Raw genomic sequence first — 22,241 nt, 5'->3', positions numbered from 1 at the left:
ATAGAAGAGAGTACCCAGAAACTGTCTCCCTGCATGGCCAGAAACCTCACTATGGGCTCTAGTTACTACAATCCGCATTGGTAATGCAGATTGTAGTGTGATATTACCGACTAAATTTGCATTGCGAATTCAGGCAATATCACAGGGATTTACTACAAATCCCTTGCAGGTACAGAGCTTGTGATAAAGCGCTGTCCCTGCAAATCCCTCTGCACACGAGTCACGGTATTTGCAAAAAAAAATACTGTGACCAGTGCCTCGCGTATGCGCCGACCGACCGTTGCTGCTACGCCCCCGGCGCTAAGCCCCACCCCCTTCGTTAAGCCCCACTCCCCGCGATCGCGGACCCCCCCTCTCCCTTAATTACACATACCTGCATGATCCGGGCTCCGGTGATGTCTTCCATATCCTCCGGTCAGGTGATATCCCATACTGCACTGGGACCTGATCACCTGATGACCGGGCCGCAGTGCAGCATGGGAGACCAGCTGACCGGAGGGAGGACATCACCCGGAGCCCTGACCACCGGTCCCTGGAGTCAGGTAAGTGGTCTGTTTAGCAGTGTATCAGCTTGCGGTCTGTTTAGACCACACAGCTGATTACTGGGACCGACTCCCGGCTCTGCTCTCCCCGTTAGAGCGTAGCAGGAGTCCGGTAACCGGGGGAGACCCTGGATAACGCCACCTCCAGGTGGCGTTATTATCACAGGGCCTCCCTAGGTATTTTTTTACAATTTATTTTTAGTAACTTTGGTCGGATCACATTTCCCATTACAATTATGGGAAATGTGATCTGATTACTAAAAATAAGTGATACTTAGGGGTTGGAGTAGAATTTTACGAATTCTACTCCAAATGCCCTACAGTAACTGTAGGTGAAACTAAAATAATGTGAAAAGGGTGTGAAAACACCCTTTTTCACTTTATTTTAGTAAAAATAATGTTAATAAATAGAGCCCTATGTAACAGAAGCACACGGAGAAGGTACATTATTATGTAACTATAATAAAATACTTTATTTTTTTTACAGGGACTTCATATATTACAAACACATGAAGAAATATTCTCCAAGGAAAGGGGTTACATAGACTGAAATTGGAGACTAAAAATGCAATATAGAAAAAAATATGAATATATAGTTTTAATGATCAATAACAATTGTTATGGTATTCACGGCCTTGTCCTTTATTTTATTATTTTCTGCTGGAAAGGCTTTATATGTCCCAGATTGGTGGTCTTAGGACGTGTAACTGCTGGAGATGATACACTGACACGGTCTTGGTTACTGGCGTCAGCCATCCTGGGCTTCTGTGACAGGCAGGCGGCTGCGGATTTGGATCTAGCCTGTTTTCTCCGGTAGTGACGCTCTGTATCTCTGCAGTGAGGACCTCCCTGTGTCCCTGAATAAAAACAGTACAATATGGGTATTAAGTAAGAAAATGGCTCTTCTAAAGATCTATAACAAGGAGCTTACACATCCCAAGCGCCAGGGCCGTAGCTAGGGTAGTGCGGCCGGTGCCATGGCACAGGGCACCACAGGGCAGGGGGCGCTGTTTGGGCCTGTCCAATTTCTGTTTATCATCATTCTTGCTTGTAGCTTCCTCTTATTTTATCCCCAGCATCTCCTGGCCTCCTCTATATCTTCCCTGGCCCTTCCCCATGAGGCCATGGCCCTTTTTTGGGTGCATTATGTCCCTTTGAAAAATGAGGGGGGCGCCAATGCTCTTTCTGGCACAGGGCACCAAAAAGTCTAGTTACGGCTCTGCCAAGCGCTTACTATATGACATTATATAACAATACATAGAGCTCCGTTTTATACATGTACATGGCCGGATTAGCCAAGGGCCAATGGCTGGCGTGCACCCAGCAGGCTTTCTCTAATTTGCGGGCGTGATGTGGTCATGATAGATACCAGGGAAGCCGCTGGAAGACGGTGCGTAATGTGAGGCCACACCCCCGTGACACATGACACAAACCTGTGACTCGTGACCATTACCTTTTTTTTTTTAGTGCATGTGATTGTTAGCCCCAGTCCACGTGTAACTAGACTAGGGGTGGGCAATAAGCGGCCTCAGCTGTTGTAGACTACACATCCCAGCATGCCCTGCCACAGTTTTGCTATTTGGCCATGCTGAAACTGTTACTAGACACTAATCAGAATGCCATTTCCTGTTATTTCATTGACACTTATATTTTCCTTACATATTTAAAAATGAAGGTGATCAAATTTGAATTGCAGTGTAATAATATAGCTGTCCAGCATGTGTGGGCTACATGCAAAAGCAGCCAGTATTTACCCTGCATGCAGAGCATAATCCATGTATTGCAGCGCAGCAGTGCAGCATGGGTTGTCCAGGTGCAAAGTTACTCCTTTTTCACTTTGCACCCAACTCAGAATCAGGCACAATGTGTTTGCTTAGGGATATCCCAGCTGTCAGGATCCCAGCACTGAGACTCCCGATGCCAGCATCCCGATGGTAAGTACTGAGGTTAGGAGGGTTAAGGGTTAGGCACTAGAAGGGGGGGAGGGTTAGGTTCAGGCTGCGGAGAGGGAGGGTTAGGTTTAGGATACTTACCTGCCAGGGTGTCGGTATCCTAACCCTGGCAGGATGCACCTGCGCAGAATGGGTCCTACGCATGCGCAGATTCCTAATCATCGGGAAACTGTTTGAGAACGACCATTTGTGTCCTCACTTGAATCAGCCCCACAGTCTCCAGCCTTAATCCCCTTAATTGCTGGTTTGTTATGAACTGGACAGAAGGGTGGAAGCACACTTATAGGAACGTCTGCAGCAGGGCCGGGAATAACTCCCTGAACAATATACTGTATGATCTCCATTGTAGAAAGAATACCGCAAGTGTTTATATCTGGTGGTCGGTCGGAGTGTAATATAGGCACATGCGCTGAAGACTTTGGCACAGGGATAGTATCTCTGACTCTGCGCATGCACCAGCTTTCTCTACAGTAGGGGAGGGGTCCCCGGACGCTTGCACACAGGCCCCCTCTAGCTGTGAAACGCTCCTGCTTGCTTCCCGAAAGGGGAGTCTATCAACAACAATATGTTCCCTAAAGTTGTAGGAGGAGTAATATCGATAATGCGTCATACATAGAACAGGGACACAGCAATCTTCTCACCTTTCCATAATGATGGGCTGATGGGGGGTCCTCCATTTACCACCAAGCTATAAACAAACAAAAACACACACATATATATAATATATATAATGATATGAATCTGCAGTCACGCCGTCCCCAGCAGTATAATCACAGCACTGACCAGGAGCTGATACAAGAGAGCTGTATTATACTGTTACTAGTATTTGTGAGCCGTCATTTGCCCAGTCTCCAGCGCACAGACGGTAACTCGCTGCTGAATAAATTAGTAGTATAGCAATAGTATATGTAGTTTTTTTATTTGTTAATTCCTACTCAATACCTTGTGTGTAAGACCCCTTCTCCTGCTTTACACACTATGGGCCTGATTCAGAGGCAACGGAGACACGGCTGCGCCTATTGGCGATGGTCCGTCTGCGACTTTATGCAAATGCCACTACAAAGTCCGTCCCTGGTCTACATCCATTTGTATGAATGTGCAAGGACTGAGACGCCCACTGTCCACGTCCATAGACGCTCTAATACCGCTTGGTGCGGCTTTAGATGTCGACATCGGTCGTACCAATGAAACTTGCACCAGCCTTGTGGCAGGGATGTAGTTGCCACCCCAACGGTCAGGATGCCAACAGTCAGAATCCCAGCTTCAGAATCCTGACCGCTGACATCCCATTGGTAAGTAATAGGGTTAGGTTTAGGCTGCGGGAGGAGCGGGTTTAGGGTTAGGCTGCAGGAGGAGTGGGGTTAGGGTAAGACTGCAGGAGGAGTGGGGTTAGGGTTAGGCTGCAGGAGGAGTGGGGTTAGGGTTAGGCTGCGGGAGCAGCGGGTTTTAAGGTTAGGCTACGGGAGGAGTGGGGTTAGGCTGCGGGAGTAGCGGGGTTAGGCTGCGGGAGGAGCGGGGTTAATGTTAGTCTGCGGGAGGACTGGGGTTAGGCTGCAGGAGGAGTGGGGTTAGGCTACAGGAGGAGTGGGGTTAGGCTGCGGGAGGAGCGGGGTTAGGGTTAGGCTGCGGGAGGAGTGGGGTTAGGCTGCAGGAGGAGCGGGGTTAGGCTGCAAGAGGAGCGGGGTTAGGGTTATGCTGCGGGAGGAGTGGGGTTAGGCTGCAAGAGGAGCGGGGTTAGGGTTATGCTGCGGGAGGAGTGGGGTTAGGCTGCAAGAGGAGCGGGGTTAGGGTTATGCTTCGGGAGGAGTGGGGTTAGGCTGCAGGAGGAGCGAGGTTAGGGTTATGCTGCGGGAGGAGTGGGGTTAGGCTGCGGGAGGAGCGGGGTCAGGCTGCGGGAGGAGCGGGGTCAGGCTGCGGGAGGAGTAGGGTAAGGCTGCGGAAGGAGCAGGGTAAGGCTGCGGAAGGAGCAGGGTTTGGGTAAGGCTGCGGGAGGAGTGGGGTTAGGCTGCGGGAGGAGCAGGGTTAGGCTGAGGCTGCGGGAGGAGCGGGGTGGGTTAGCCTGGGGGAGGAGCAGGGTTAGGCTGAGGCTGCGGGAGGTTCAGGGTTAGGCTGCGGGAAAGGTGGATTAGGGGGAGGCTAAGGGTTAGGGTTACTTACCAAATTCTGTTGAGATACTGACTGTCGGATGGCACTGCCGTTATTCTGACCATCGGCATCCTGACCGCCGGGATCCCGTACCCAGCCCTTATGACAGGGTCAGTTTCTCAGAAAATGGCCTCTATGTGAGCGGCTGTGTGTCTCTGCCCATAACACGCCTTTGACCCTCCTATTCCTGTTACCTCCCATTCACTGTCCAGGGACGCCCCTTACATTTCTGTTACCGTGCGTCCAAATCTGTACTGCTAAGTATAAAATAGGGATGCATGTGCAGCAAAAAAAACATCAGCTGTGAATATCGGACTAGAGAATGGGGCCCTATTTCCTCTATCACACCTCCTATATCTCCTATCTTATATCTCCTTCACTCGCCTGTTCTCTGCAGCTTCTCACAGCACCTCCACACCCATCTCACAGCACCTCCACACCCATCTCACAGCACCTCCACACCCATCTCACAGCACCTCCACACCCATCTCACAGCACCTCCACACCCATCTCACAGCACCTCTACACCCATCTCACAGCACCTCTACACCCATCTCACAGCACCTCCACACCCATCTCGCAGCACCTCCACACCCATCTCGCAGCACCTCCACACCCATCTCGCAGCACCTCCACACCCATCTCGCAGCACCTCCACACACATCTCGCAGCACCTCCACACACATCTCGCAGCACCTCCACACACATCTCGCAGCACCTCCACACACATCTCGCAGCACCTCCACACACATCTCGCAGCACCTCCACACACATCTCGCAGCACCTCCACACACATCTCGCAGCACCTCCACACCCATCTCGCAGCACCTCCACACCCATCTCGCAGCACCTCCACACCCATCTCGCAGCACCTCCACACACATCTCACAGCACCTCCGCACACATCTCACAGCACCTCCGCACACATCTCGCAGCACCTCCACACACATCTCGCAGCACCTCCACACACATCTCGCAGCACCTCCACACCCATCTCGCAGCACCTCCACACACATCTCGCAGCACCTCTACACACATCTCGCAGCACCTCTACACACATCTCGCAGCACCTCTACACCCATCTCGCAGCACCTCTACACCCATCTCGCAGCACCTCTACACCCATCTCCCAGCACCTCTACACCCATCTCACAGCATCTCTACACCATCTCACAGCACCTCTACACCCATCTCACAGCACCACTACACCCATCTCACAGCAGCTCTACACACATCTCACAGCACCTCTACACCCATCTCACAGCACCTCTACACCCATCTCACAGCACCTCAACACCCATCTCACAGCACCTCTACACTCATCTCACAGCACCTCTACACCCATCTCACAGCACCTCTACACCCATCTCACAGCACCTCTACACCCATCTCACAGCACCTCTACACCCATCTCACAGCACCTCTACACCCATCTCACAGCACCTCTACACCCATCTCACAGCACCTCTACACCCATCTCACAGCACCTCTACACACATCTCACAGCATCTCTACACCCATCTCACAGCACCTCTACACACATCTCACAGCACCTCTACACACATCTCACAGCACCTCTACACCCATCTCACAGCACCTCTACACACATCTCACAGCACCTAAACCTCTTACCCATCTACTTTCACTCCTACACTGATTAATAAAATGTTTTATTTTGATAGACAAATATCTTATAGCAGTACCTCTGTGCTGGGATTTCTGTCTCTCTCTGATTGTTGCCAAAGATCAACTGCACTGTGGCAACATCAGTAATGGTCTTTTTCTTTTAAATGCAGGCCCTTTCCTGTTTTAAAACGCCGCTGATTACCGGCACCATTGTAAACAAAGGACAGTATACAGTATGTACTTACCTGAGCGAGGGCAGTCCTATCTGTCTGTGCGTTTTAAATTCCTCTGTAAATTCTACAGAGATTTTTGCATCTGTGCTGAGGTTACTGACGAGCAGGTTATACAGCGTTGGTCTGTTCCTGCATTCCATTAAAAGATGGCGGTAGGCAGTGCGGTTGAACGTCAAATATCCCAATGCATTGGCACAGGCTACGCGAACCTTTAGGTGAGGAAACAAATGATAATTTTCTTAGGCAAAATATGTGGACCCCACACTGCTACTTTGCTACTTTTCTTGCACAAGTGATCTCACTAGTCCACTTAGTGCAATCCACGGTGCACGTCCAGGTTCCAGACATGACTTGTAAAAGACTGGTGCAAAGAGTAAAAATGTCACCTCAAAGCCCAATCTGCCTCCACCGTACGACCAATCCCATCATTTACACCATTCAATTAATTTTCTAAAATACTGCTGGGATTAGCCTTATGTATGGGCGTAGCTATTTGGATAGAACCTCATGTACCTGCCACCATGCTGCCCCCGGCCCTGCTCCCCATGTTACCATAAAGTGCGATGGCCGCTACAGACTCTCACAGGACACTGAGTGAGCCGCGTTATGAGAAAAGCTCGGAGAAGCTTCCCATACAAGCAAATGGAAGTAAGCACTTCCCTGCACAAGGTGTTTAGCACCAAAACACAACAAAAAGAATAGCGCACCAAAACACAACAAAAAGAACAGCGCACCAAAACACAACAAGAAGAACAGCGCACCAAAACACAACAAGAAGAACAGCGCACCAAAACACAACAAAAAGGACATCGCACCAAAACACAACAAAAAGAACAGCGCACCAAAACACAACAAAAAGAACAGCGCACCAAAACACAATAAAAAGAACAGCGCACCAAAACACAACAAAAAGAACAGCGCACCAAACAAAAAGAACAGCGCACCAAAACACAACAAGAAGAGCAGCGCACCAAAACACAACAAAAAGAACAGCGCACCAAAACACAACAAAAAGAACAGCGCACCAATAAAAAAGAACAGCGCACCAAAACACAACAAAAAGAACAGCGCACCAACACACAACAAAAAGAACAGCGCACCAAAACACAACAAAAAGAACAGCGCACCAAAACACAACAAAAAGAACAGCGCACCAAAACACAACAAGAGCAGCGCACCAAAACACAACAAAAAGAACAGCGCACCAAACAAAAAGAACAGCGCACCAAAACACAACAAGAGCAGCGCACCAAAACACAACAAAAAGAACAGCGCACCAAAACACAACAAAAAGAACAGCGCACCAAAACACAACAAGAAGAGCAGCGCACCAAAACACAACAAAAAGAACAGCGCACCAAAACACAACAAAAAGAACAGCGCACCAAAACACAACAAAAAGAACAGCGCACTAAAAAAGAACAGTGCACCAAAACACAAAAAGAGCAGCGCACCAAAACACAACAAGAAGAACAGCGCACCAAAACACAACAAAAAGAACATCGCACCAAAACACAACAAAAAGAACAGCGCACCAAAACACAACAAAAAGAACAGCGCACCAAAACACAACAAAAAGAACAGCGCACCAAACAAAAAGAACAGCGCACCAAAACACAACAAGAAGAGCAGCGCACCAAAACACAACAAAAAGAACAGCGCACCAAAACACAACAAGAAGAACAGCGCACCAAAACACAACAAAAAGAACAGCACACCAAAACACAACAAGAACAGCGCACCAAAACACAACAAAAAGAACAGCGCACCAACACACAACAAAAAGAACAGCGCACCAAAACACAACAAAAAGAACAGCGCACCAAAACACAACAAAAAGAACAGCGCACCAAAACACAACAAAAAGAACAGCAAGTACATATAAGGAACTAAACTTCCCATAATATCATCTGCACATAACTGTATCAGCTTCAACAATATATTTCCATATCTATCTATTTTAAGTACCCCACAGCCATCAAATGAACTTAATATGGTCACAGGTCCCGCTTGCTAGTAGGACATCCCCCCATTGTGCACCATCTTCCCATTGATATTCAGGAAGATGATGCATATACAGGAGATAGCATAGGTTCTGGCTTTGCTGTTGCTGTGCGAAGCCATCTTTCTGAAGACGTCACCTGAGAGATGGCGCCACCAGTACTTTACATATACAGGGGGGCCCGTTACACAGAAGCTGTGAGGCTTGTTACAGGTGCAGTGTGGGGGGGCCCTGGACCCATGTGCACTGCACACAATAATGATAACCCCAGAAGATAGCATTATAGACAAACATGTTTACACTGTTCAATGGTGATTTGCAGAGTCTATGAAAATAAGTCCATCTGTGATTAGAGAGCAAGGACAAGTGACGAGAATACAGCGCACACAATATTCTGCTCACCTCTTCATCCTCAGACTGTAGATGGCTACAGAGGCACTCCACTGTTCCTAAGGTAGTTATAGCATCAGGAATACCAGCTCTTGTGTGAGCCAGGCTGGCCAGCAGCTCCCCTGTCACATAAGAATGAGGCTGTAACTGGGCATAATGCAGCACTTACACAGACATCACAGTGATCTGTACCTAGGTCTGATTCCTTCACACCGTAAATACTAGTATTACACCACCAATGTATCTGCGCAGCTGCACCCCGAAAAATTTTATTGGAGTAATAATAGAATGTAATGATTGATACCGCAGGGGCTTATTACATAGATGCCTCAGAATGAACTCCCTTAACGGGAATAAATAATCAGCGGCAGGCAAAGTGCTATTGGCAAGTGATGAACGCAGATCACACTACATGTACCGGGGCACAGGGAGAATGCCTGTGTGTACAAGTACTTACTCTAAACACCTGGGCTGTGCCCAAGTAACTATATAATAATAAGCGCAGCACCTACCTGCTAACACAACCGTGCTGGGACTCTGTGAGTGCAGCAGCGCTGATAATATTGTCACCGCTCTGGCAGACAGAGTGACCTGATCCACGCCTACAATTATCCTGGCCAATACTACAGTCTGCGGAAAGATGCAGCATATTATATATTCTTATATATACATAATAGTGCCCCCTTACATATGGCAATACATAACAGTGCTCCCTTACATATGGCAATACATAATAGTGCCCCCTTACATATGGCAATAAATAATAGTGCCCCCTTACATATGGCAATACATAACAGTGCTCCCTTACATATGGCAATACATAACAGTGCCCCCTTACATATGGCAATACATAACAGTGCCCCCTTACCTATGGCAATACATAACAGTGCTCCCTTACCTATGGCAATACATAATAGTGCCCCCTTACATATGGCAATACATAATAGTGCCCCCTTACATATGGCAATACATAACAGTGCTCCCTTACATATGGCAATACATAACAGTGCCCCCTTACATATGGCAATACATAACAGTGCTCCCTTACCTATGGCAATACATAATAGTGCCCCCTTACATATGGCAATACATAACAGTGCCCCCTTACATATGGCAATACATAATAGTGCCCCATTACATATGGCAATACATAACAGTGCCCCCTTACATATGGCAATACATAACAGTGCCCCCTTACATATGGCAATACATAACAGTGCTCCCTTACATATGGCAATACATAATAGTGCCCCCTTACATATGGCAATAAATAATAGTGCCCCCTTACATATGGCAATACATAACAGTGCTCCCTTACATATGGCAATACATAACAGTGCCCCCTTACATATGGCAATACATAACAGTGCCCCCTTACCTATGGCAATACATAACAGTGCTCCCTTACCTATGGCAATACATAATAGTGCCCCCTTACATATGGCAATACATAATAGTGCCCCCTTACATATGGCAATACATAACAGTGCTCCCTTACATATGGCAATACATAACAGTGCCCCCTTACATATGGCAATACATAACAGTGCTCCCTTACCTATGGCAATACATAATAGTGCCCCCTTACATATGGCAATACATAACAGTGCCCCCTTACATATGGCAATACATAATAGTGCCCCATTACATATGGCAATACATAACAGTGCCCCCTTACATATGGCAATACATAACAGTGCCCTCTAACATATGGATATACATAACAGTGCCCCCTTACATATGGCAATACATAATAGTGCCCCCTTAGATATGGCAATACATAACAGTACCCCCTTACATATGGCAATACATAACAGTGCCCCCTTACATATGGCAATACATAACAGTGCTCCCTTACCTATGGCAATACATAATAGTGCCCCCTTACATATGGCAATACATTACAGTGCCCCCTTACGTATAGCAATACATAACAGTGCCCCCTTACATATGGCAATACATAACAGTTCCCCCTTACATATGGCAACACATAATAGTGCCCCCTTACATATGGCAATACATAACAGTGCCCCTTACATATGGCAATACATAATAGTGCCCCCTTATATATGACAATACATAATACAGTATAACATTACATATGACAATACATAATAATGCCCCATTACATATGACAATACACACTAACGTCTCCTTATATATGACAATACATAATAGTGCCCTCTTATATATGACAATACATTATAGTACAACATTACATATGACATTACAGAACAGTAACCCCTATATATGACAATTGTAATAACTTGGGGTAATAAGCTTGGTAGAGTGTCAGTGGTGCGGTGTTACAGTAGGTTCTTGAATCAGGGTCCACACATAGCATTTCAGGTTATAAATAAAAGAAAAATGCTTTACTGTCAGCATAAATCTGGAAAAAAAATAACAAATGCCTAGCCCAGAGGTTCCCAAACGCGGTCCTCAAGGCTCCCCCCAACAGGTCAGGTTTTAGAGAAATCCATCGTTAAGCACAGGTGGTTAAATCAAATTGACTGAGGTACTAATTAAATCACCTGTGTTCAACCATGGATATCTCTAAAACCTGAACTGTTGGGGAGCCTTGAGGACTGTGATTGGGAACCTCGGGCCTAGCCCCATTCGGGCACTGACTCACATCTTCGCCCCTGACTAACCTTGGGCATCTAGTCTGCAAATAAAAGTCAGCTTAATCCTGCTTCCTGCAAGTTAACACAGTCTCCGGCCTGGTCTTTAGTTGGCTGGCTGCCACAGCCTCACAGTCTGGCCTGCTTCCTTGCAGGTAACATATCTCAGTCCCAGAGTTTGGTAACCTTCCCTGTCTCCCACAGGTCTAGGCTCAGGCCTCCTGGCCCTCAATGGCTTGCTAGCACAGTGAGCTCTGGGCCTGATTCAGACCCGCTCGCGAGCGTAGGACGCTCGCAAGCAGGTCAATGGTGCCCTAATGCGCATGCGCACGACGGAGGGAGCTCTGTCGTGCACATGCGCGAGACCCGAATAACGACGGCGAAGCCGTCGTTATGGGTCTCGCACCAAAGGGGACGTGCTGTCGATGGTGACTGACAGCACGCCCCCTTTGGTGGGCGTGCCGGGGGCGTGGCTGCCAGACGGAGGCGTTCCCATGGGAACGCCTACAGTCCGGCCCCACTGACATCAGTAATGATGTCAGTGGCAGTGATTTTGGCTCTGATAGAGCCAAAATCACTCCTGGGCTTGCTGCAGCGAGACCCTACCGCAGGGTCTCGTTGCAAGCCCGATGGGCGCGATGGTCTTGACCATCGCGACCATCATCATGGACGCTCGCTATAGCTGTGGGTGGTAACCCACAGCTATGCGAGCGTCCATGAGGCCGCTCCATTTTCAGGTAGGAGGGCCCTGATTCAGAACGAGCGCTCTGGTCAGAGCGTCAGGCTCTGAATCAGGCCCTCTGTCTGACTGGTCTGCCTCAGTCCTCCCTGAATTCACTGGGCAGCAATTCGGTGAGCTAACACCTGGCTTTTAATTCCCTGTGTGGGTGGATCCCTCCAGAATCCATGGCTTACTATCACCATCTCTGGTGATCCTGTCACATAATACATAATAGTGCCCGCTTATATATGACAATACATAGTAACGTCCCAGTATACAGTATTTGATCATATTTAATAGTGTCCCCTTAAATTGAAGACATTATATCATACGAGAATGTTTGCTTACTTCTGACAGCATTAATTAGTGCTACTGTACAAAGGCCCTCATTCAGAGCCACTCGCAAACAGCAGTACGCTCGTTGCGTTCCGATGTTGACTAACCGCTCCTGCGTCGGTGTAACACTGCGCATGTGCGTACGGCAGATTGCGAGTTTTTTTGGTCTCGTTCGTCAAATAGCGTACAGGAAGTGACATGTCAAATGTGATTGACAGAACAGGGCGTTTTTGGGTGTTGACGGGGGTGGAGATGGAAAAACGCAGGCGTGGCGAGGCGTTTTTGGGGCGTACATACATTAGCAGATGCGAGCGTAAAATGTGTACGGACCGACTCATACGTCACTGGATGATCCTCTTTCCCTTCAAAATGCTCGCACAGCTTAGGGTCTGGATTACTCGACCACATCTCGGCACTCCTCGATGTTGCTGCGATTAATCGCGGGTGGTCTGAACAGCAATTAGTGGTGGATTGAAAACCGGCTTGGTATGTGTTTTGAAAGTAGTTTTTTGTGTTAGCACAAAAGCGTACGCAGGTGGAAATCATAGCTGCTAATGTGATGATTACACAATCAATTTACGTACATTTGTGGTAGTTTCTTTTGGGCTCAATTTGTTGGTTAGGGCCTATTGTAACAATAATGTCATCATGTTTTTTTGGTTTTTCCCTTTTTCTTTTGGCCTGTTGAATTTGCCTCGTTATGTTAAATTTGAAACGTTCCTTAAAGAGCCCTTTTTTTGGGGGGCATGTAAAATGTGGTTCTTGCCAGTTTGTGCCTTTTGGCCCAGGATTAAATGTAATCCATTGTGACAATAATGTGAGAATACAATGTCAGTTTTTTATTATTTTTTTATTGCTCAAACAAGAAATCACAATAAAAAAAATTTTTGGCAAAGTTTTTTTGCAGGGTTCATTTCCAAAGTTACAATAATTGGGCCAACATAAAAGATTTATGAAATGTAGAACACAAAATTAAAAACAATTCACAAGAAAGGAGAGGGAAGTTTTGACCAGAAAGGAATATGAGCCAAGCACAGAAGGAGTGTGGGAAAAGTCGCCATTGCTTTCACAGTTTTTTCACCCGTTTGGCTGGGGGAGGGAGGGCGCCAGACCGGGTCCGGGATGTCATCGGGCTTGCCTGTCCAGAGGCAGATGTTGTGGCCTCTGGACTAGGCACAGGGCTAGGCACATTTGGAGGATTGGCTGATGTTGTGCCAGAGGTGGAGGATCCTGATGTTCCGGCAGGAAGGGAGGTCGGCTCCACCATGTGCTGGCGAACGAGCTGCTCCAGGGCATTGGCGATGCGGATGTTGGCCCTGGTATTTTCCGCCAGGGCCTGACCAATGGTCACATTGGCCGCAGCATTTTGCTCCAGGGCCTCAGCCACCCGTAGCAGACTGGCGTCCATCCTCTGCAGAATCTCCGTATGGAAATCCATTTTGAAATTGAGTTCTGTGAGGAGGGCCACTGCCTGCGAGGGGGATTGCCCTGGACTGGCTTCTGCAGGGTCCTCAGCCGGATGTACTGGTTCCTCCCCTGCAGAGCCAGCAGAAATTCGGCGGCCAAGGCTCCCCTCTGGAGCAGACTCATCCGCCTGTGTCTCTGTTAGGAAAAATGAGAAAAGACTCACATTAGAATCTACATATTGGCCCACTAACATTTCAGAGTTGGTGACATCACAAGATTTACCTGGGACAACATGAGGAGCCGCAAAGTCTGGCATGTCCGTATCCATGTTGGACACGCCAAACACCTCCACAGGCTGCACACACCCCTGTGCCAGCTCTTCTAAATCCGTCAACTCCAATGACACAGGGGTGGGACCCCCACCTGTCCCCCTTGCATGCCTAGCCCTGTTCGCGAGTTTTTGCTTTAGGCGATATTTGAAGTCGCCCCATCTGTGGGATAAAATGGAAACCACTATTCTTTTGTTTAAAATGGGGTTTGTTTTTAGGGGGGGCAAGTGTTTACTTACCGCCGTTTGACATCCCGGGCTAGACGGACATAATCACCCACCCTATTGACAGCAACGGCTACCTCTTCCCACATTCTCCACTTCTGGCTTGTACTCATATTCCTGTCTGCCTGTGGCAGGATGTCCACACACTTCTGAATCAAAACCTCCATCTCCTTTCTTGTGAAATGTGGCTGCCTTTTTTTTTTGGCAGCTTTGGCCGGAATACTGGGCCCAGCAGCCTCTTCCATGTCATCCTCCTCACCTATTTGTGTAAATATTCAGATTTCTCAAAATCACAACTTGCCCAATCTTATGTTTCAAATTAATCATTGAGACAAAATGCATGAAAGACTTACCGCCTGACTCTTGTCCATTGTTTCCCTGGTCTGTAGCCATGTCTGAGGTCCAAACAAGAAATACACCAGAATTTAAATGTGTTTTCGTGACGTATTTATACATGCGTCCTTATTTTGCGGCCGCATCATTGATTGTGCGTTCCTATGATCCCTCCTTAATTTGTGCGGGAAACGAAACACTATTTATGGCTTGGTGTGTCTCGAGTCGAGGTGGCGTTTTTGGATTGTTGGAGGTTACCTTGGTTGGAGTTTCTTGTTTGCGGATAAAGGAGTTGGCGTTTGGAGTTTATTTTGTTTGCTAGATTTGCGTTTTTATTTTCCGTTCGCTTTTTTTGTTTATTTTTTTTTTGGCCTCGTTTCTTGATTTGGTAAGTTTTGTGAAGTCTAACTTTGGTTCAATTGGTGTCTCATTGTGTTTCTTCTTGTTTTTAATTTTTGGATCCATAATTTCATCTCTTTTAGCTTTTTTTTTTATTTCGGACCCAAAGACGTTTTGATTTGGAATCTTATATATTTGCTCTTGGTAAGTCCATTTTTTATCTTGTATTTGCGAACTAATTAGCGCATTTTTCTCTGTTTGTATAGTGACTTGTATTTGCGAACTAATTAGCGCATTTTTCTCTGTTTGTATAGTGACTTGTATTGGCGAAATAATTAGCGCATTTTTCTATGTTTGTTTTTTGACTTGTATTTGCAAACTAATTAGCGCATTTTTCTCTGTTTGTATAGTGACTTGTATAGGCGAAATAATTAGCGCATTTTTAAATGCTTATTAATCCTGTAAAATTGTTTGTGGTTGCCCTTTCGCATTTTTGGCTTACATTTCAACCCATTTTGATGTACTGTGTGCAATGCCGTTTTGCTCTTTGGCCAAATGTGTGTTTCGCCTATTTTATGTTTTGTCTAGCACAAAATTTAGAAACATAAATGCACAGACTAAACTTTTACAAATTAATATTGGGATTATTTTCAGTTTGGACGTATCATGACAATACCCCGGCATGTAAGCAGCAATGGATGCTATCATCAAGCTAAGTTGTTCTTAATTTTCTTTTGGGGTGGGTCCAAAGCCTTACATTCAAATCTTGCCATTTCAGGTTGATCTTGGGCGGATTGTTCTGGCCATGCTCCCGGAAGCCGACCAACCTCAATCTCGTCCCAGGCGTAGGCATCGTAGGCGTGCAAGGCCCCAGATATTTCGAACACGTGTCACCCTTTTTGGAATGCCCGATGCTGAGGTTTTAAGATGCTACCGTCTTCCTCCCAAAATCATCATAGACACTCTCTCATTAATAGAGAGTGATCTTGAGCGGCAAAGTGACAGTCCGACAGCAATACCACCACTTACGCAATTTATGGCGGTGTTACATTTCTGTGCCTCAGGATCGTTTCAAACAACGGTGGGAATAGTGGCGGGCATCTCACAATCCTCCTTTTCAAGGATCCTGAGGGCAGTGATGGAGGCACTTTTCAAGCACCTCCATCATTTTATTAAAATGCCTTTGGATATGGGTGCCCTTAGTGTGGCCAAGGCCAATTTTTACCAAATAGCTGGCTTCCCACACATCATAGGGGTTGTGGATGGTACTCACATACCACTTCAGCCACCAGCACGGCTGGAGGCAATATTTTGCAACCGTAAACACTATCACTCCCTGAATGTAATGGTGGTATGTGATGCCTCCCTCCAGATCCTGTCTGTGAATGCAAAATTACCAGGAAGTGCACATGACTCCTTCGTCATCCGGCAATCAGGGATATGGCACAAATTAAACAACCTACAAGCTGGTGATGCGGGTAAGTGGAGACCTTTAGTACATAACAATGTTAAGCTTGATACACAGTGATCCTGATGTTGTCTATTCTTTTTCACAGGAGACAGTGGATACCCTTGCATGCCCTGGCTGCTCACTCCTTATTTGGCTCCCACACCAGGCCCACAAAGTGAGTTTAATACCGCACTTACAGCCACCAGGCAAGTGGTGGAGCGCTGTATCGGCCTTTTAAAAGGCCGATTCAGATGCCTCCACCGCTCTGGTGGCGAGCTCATGTATTTGCCGGATATGGTTTCGAAAATTGTGGTCCTGTGTGGGATCTTTCACAACATCGCCATAAGGAGTGGTGTTCCAATGCAGCCAGAGGATGCCTTACCTGAGGATGGCCCCCCGAGGTTGGTCGGAGGTCAGTATGTGGGGGGGCCATACGCGATGATGTGGTGGCCCGATATTTTAGGTAATTATTGACCAAACAACAGTGTGTGTATACCCAATGTGTTACGGTTTTTTGGCATTCATCTTTTTTGATATTAATTCTTGCACCATCTTCTGTTTGTTTGCATAATCTTTGGCACTCCCACGATGACTACTTCCTGCTACCCTTCAAAAACCTTTATGTGGAAACTTCTGGAATATATTATGACACCCATATTGCAACGCCATAATTTTGAAATCATGTGGGCATGGACCTTCGTCAACCAGTTCTTGATTTGTTGTGTGTTTGTTTCCTGTTTTTGGTATGTGGTGTATTTCTGATTATCACTGTGTGTTTTGTTTGTGAGTGACCACTTTGTATCTTGATTTCTATTGTGAATAAATATTTGGAGAGTGTAATTTGTTTCCTTTTTGGGCACGTTAGAAGCAAGTGTAAACAAACTCCCAAACGTTAATTTTACCTAAGGGGTAACCCAGTAATGAAGCAAGTGGAGCTAAAATGTAATATGTTTTCGGGGTACTAACCAACACAACAAGGAATCCTGTACAATCAGTTGCCTTCGTAAGATTGTCCTAAGCAGTTTGGCCACCAAATAGGAACCTGAAAAATGGTGTAAACTATCATGTTGGCCACCACAAAAAAGGAAAATGACATTGGTACTGGGAGGTGTTTCTTGTGCCTGTTTGCATTCAAAATACAACACACAATCTGTAGTGAGATTCTTTGGCAATCCTTGCTTGAAGAGTCTACTTATGTCAGTGTAAAGAATCTTGGATTTACTAAAAACACATGAGACAGAGCTTGACTTAAAACTGATTTATTAGGAAACAATTAGAAAAAAAAAAAAAAACTAATTCCTAAGGAGGACCAACAGATGGTCAAGGCCCTGCAGAAGCCCGGTGACCTGCTCCAGCATACGGGCCACACAATGACAGATTTCTGCCCGACGCCTCTGTTCCTCTGTGGGTGACAAAAGTTTGGGGATTAATAAATATATAATGAAGCAACATTCTAAAAAAACACAAAACAAGCAAACCAAAACTTAAAAGCTTGTGGCCAAAAAAAACATTACACGGATAAAACCCAGCACCCCAAAATGTCCTAGGCCAAAAATACAAGGGCCCTAAAAAAATGCACACAGGTGTGATATGTGTATGGTGAAATCAGCAGGAACAGGTAAAGACAACCCCCAAAAATACCCTAAGGCAACAGAAAGCCAACAAAAATGGGGACGACACATGATTACATACAAACAGTTTGTGGTGCCCAAAATAAAATTAAAAAACATACCGTTCGGCAAAACGCCAGAGCCAGAAGCCACTCCCTGGACCACCTCGGAGGGGGCTACATTCCCCAAACCTAGGGGCAGGGTGTTTGAAGAATCCTGGGAGGGGGTATTTGGAGGAGGGACGGATGGAGGAGAGGGGGAATTGGGCTGGAGGGGAAGTAGACCTGAAATCTCGGCCACAGGGTCTGGGGAGGAGGGGGTAATTGAGGAATTGGGGGTTGGAGAGAGGGGCCGGGACCGGCGTCTTGTCTGGCGATGACGCCGTAGTCTTTGCTGTGCCCCTAAAAAATGAAAAAAATATTGTGGTTAGTTTTAACAGGAATCCAAAATAAAAAAAAAAATGTACAATGACTAAATAGGACAGACATGAAAACATGCACATGCAGATATGACTAAATAGGACAGACATGAAAACATGCACATGCAGATATGACTACAATGACTAAATAGGACAGACATGAAAACATGCACATGCAGATATGACTACAATGACTAAATAGGACAGACATGAAAACATGCACATGCAGATATGACTACAATGACTAAATAGGACAGACATGAAAACATGCACATGCAGATATGACTACAATGACTAAATAGGACAGACATGAAAACATGCACATGCAGATATGACTACAATGACTAAATAGGACAGACATGAAAACATGCACACGCAGTTAGGGCCCACAAGATAAACTTGAAAACCACAGTCCATAAAACTTACTTTCCGCGATCTGCATGCGAAAGCATGCCAGCAAGTGGGGCGTACGCCGGTGCAGGTCCGACCACCTGCGCTCCAGCTGGCCAATATGTCGGCGTGAGCCGAAGGAGCGCAGGCGGCGACGTACCTCCGCATATGCGGAACGCTTTCGGCTATTTGAGATGGGTGGAGGCTGACTGGTGATCCGCCTGTCCATCACCTCCGTCAGCACCAGCAGTTCGCGCCTGGTGAATGCGGCGGATCTCATGATGGCAATGGTGTTTTTTTAGAAAAATATTTTTAATAAAGCACCCAAAACAAATTTGATTGGCTAATGTATTTGGGAAATTAACAGGACAAATTCTATTGGTTAGTGTATGAGTCATGTGTTCGACAGGGCCACAAATCTCTTGAGAGTTATGATAGGCTTGATGCAGTGACATGCGTAAGCAAATTTCAATAAAGAAATGAACCACAGAAAATTTGTGGGGATACAAACAAATAGAACAATTGTTTAATTGGGGCTAACATGTCTTTTGAACAATAAAAGCGAAGGTTTCAGCCGTACGTATTCTGCGAGCAAACACAAACACAGACAAGATTAAAGTTTATTGCATTGTGTTGAAAAAAAAAAAAACAATTAAGCTAATTGATACATTGATTGGCATGATACGATTGAGGGAGGTAGGCAGAATAAAGGAGCAGGTAATCGGAATCTGACAGTCCCACTTCCGGTTTGTACTTGTGCGTGCGTTCCCTTCAAGCCATTTCGGGGATGTACACTCGCTATTTGGCACGCTCGTTAGTTAGAGGAGGGGTCGGCTGAGTTTGGGGCGGATTTTTATATGCTTTCGAAAATACGAGCGAGGCCTTGAATTTAAATATTTTTTTACCTACGCCGAACGTACGTAAGCCCAATTGCGAGTGGGTCTGAATCAGGGCCAAAGCGTTATCTGTGAAATGCTTAACTTACAAAATGAATGGATGGAGAGGGATACATAAGGCATTGATACTAAGAATTTATAGACTAATGATTGAATACACAGCACTAATGTCCTGCTGTGCAATAATGAAGCATCTATACATAGTTCTAAAAGAGTTTTTTATTTTTAATAAAACTACAATAATGCACTCTGACAACTGTAAGTACACAATGGGAATGTCCTACAGGGAGTAAATTTAACCCTCAACTTTTTTCTTACCTGTTTCAAACATAACTATCATATATTAATGTGTACATTAATGTTTCGCCACCTGATATAATGATGACTAACAGGCTTAATATTATATTAAAAGAAATGAATAAAGTGCCTACATTTTTATCATTAAGAAAATATTTAGTTCAGGATGTGAATCTGAGATAGAGAATCTTCTTCTCCCGCATGTACACATTGCCCGGTATAATCGAATTACCCGAAGGCTTTGTATTGTGCGGTGTGCCGACTAATCGAACCTGTGACTCTGGGCCTGATTCAGACCCGGTCACAAGCGCTGTGCGCTCACAACCGGGTCGATGGTGTGCGCATGCGCGAGACCCGGATAGCGACGGGCACTCCGTCGCTCCGGGTCTCGCAACAAAGGGGGCGAGCTGTCGATGTTGAGTGACAGCACGCCCCCTTTGGTGGGCGGGCCGGGGGAGTGGCTGCCCAAACGGAGGCGTTCCCATGTGAACGCCTCCGTTTGGGGGCGGCCCCACTGACATCACGAGTGATGTCAGTGGGAGAGATTTCGGCTCTGTTATCCGAAATCTCTCTGGGGCTTGCGGCAACGAGACCCTACCACAAGGGTCTCTTCGCAAGCCCTATGGTCACGATGGTCTTGACCATCGCGACCATCATCCTGGCCGCTCCATAAAAAAAAAAAAAGACGTCCTTATTCAGAGCGAGCACTCTGTCAGAGCGTCCGGTTCTGAATCAGGGCCTCTAGTTGTAGTCTGACAGCCCTGACCTTTGTTTGGTCCTGACCTTACCACTGATATGGTTCCTGACCCCAGTTTGTTTGACTTTGCCATTTCCTCTATTGCCTAAGGGCCATACATAAATTCACTTATACTTGTTACATAAACTTAAAGATATGACAACATTCTATACGTCATGTAGTATACCCTTGATTAATACAGGTAGATGACGGGTACGCTTATTGATTTATCTTATCATACCTGGAACGCAGCTCTGGCCTTCTCTGACTCATTTGCAGACTGAAGGAAAGGTTCATAGATGGATATTTCGATGCCTCTATTCTCCAAAATATAGAATTGTTGCAAAGTGTTGTTGTAAGCAAAAAGGGCTAATGCGTAGCCTGCTCGTAGGCAAAGATCCTGGAATCACATACAGATGGCCAATTACTTTCTGCCACAATTGTTTGGCGAGAGAAAACAAATGTTACAGAATCCGGGTCCTGTAACTAAGACCCAGAGAGTCCGCTACCGCTGTCGCTGCTGTGATTCTGTACGCAGAGAATATGCAAAAAAATGGTAATGTTGCAGGTGCCGGGTTTTGTATTGCGACGCTAACGTAAATCCAAGCAACTGCCTACTGATATGCAGCCACGTAATAACCGGTCTCCTGAGTAACCCCTATTGTCGCGTAGAATAGCGGTCTGAACTGAGACGCTGAAGCCATGTTTTATGTGTATGGGATTGCAGACACAGGCAGGACACACACCGCCACCCCCAAAAACTCTTGCGTCACGCCTGCACTATCGGCGGCACACCCATTACCTCCCCCAAAAGCCCCTTAACTGTCAATCACTCTGGAAGTAAAAAGTCGCTGCTTGCAACTACGGCAATGGACTTTGACGCATGCGCAGTTTACCGACAATCGCTCAACTGCAAAAAACATTGGCTTTGCGTTCTTCTCTGAATCAGGCCCTAAGGCGTGTGATCTGTGCCCGCCTAGTAGCACATCATGGTTTTACTAAGGCACAAAAGCTACATGGATTACATATTGTTTTATCGCCAGCATCTGCATATTTAATATCTGACCTTGTTCATTATCACTAGGCAAAAATCATTTTATTTAAGAATTGGCAATAACTGCATATAAAGTAATGTGCACCTAGAGCAGTGTGGGACATGGCGCCTGGACCACGGACAGTAACTTGGGAAACTCATCTGCAGACGGCAGCTAATGATTTACACTTATTAAATGTACGAGGACATG

The 22,241-nt window shown here is 46.2% G+C and overlaps 1 protein-coding gene across 1 annotated transcript in view; it reads right to left on the bottom strand.

Moving 5' to 3' along the window:
- Nucleotides 1-1,033: 1,033 nt before the first annotated feature.
- ANKAR (ankyrin and armadillo repeat containing) overlaps nucleotides 1,034-22,241 on the bottom strand; it is a 101,791-nt gene continuing 80,583 nt past the window's right edge. The window contains 6 exon segments of the mRNA XM_088475491.1: nucleotides 1,034-1,399; nucleotides 3,136-3,182; nucleotides 6,511-6,707; nucleotides 8,903-9,012; nucleotides 9,403-9,520; nucleotides 21,239-21,397. Of these exon segments, the coding sequence (XP_088331617.1) occupies nucleotides 1,185-1,399; nucleotides 3,136-3,182; nucleotides 6,511-6,707; nucleotides 8,903-9,012; nucleotides 9,403-9,520; nucleotides 21,239-21,397 (846 nt within the window). The 3' untranslated portion in view covers nucleotides 1,034-1,184.

Source organism: Taudactylus pleione, unplaced genomic scaffold (assembly GCF_031769625.1).
Source record: "Taudactylus pleione unplaced genomic scaffold, aTauple2 ptg000173l, whole genome shotgun sequence".
NCBI lineage: Eukaryota > Metazoa > Chordata > Amphibia > Anura > Myobatrachidae > Taudactylus > Taudactylus pleione.
This window is presented reverse-complemented; position numbering and strand designations above follow the sequence as displayed.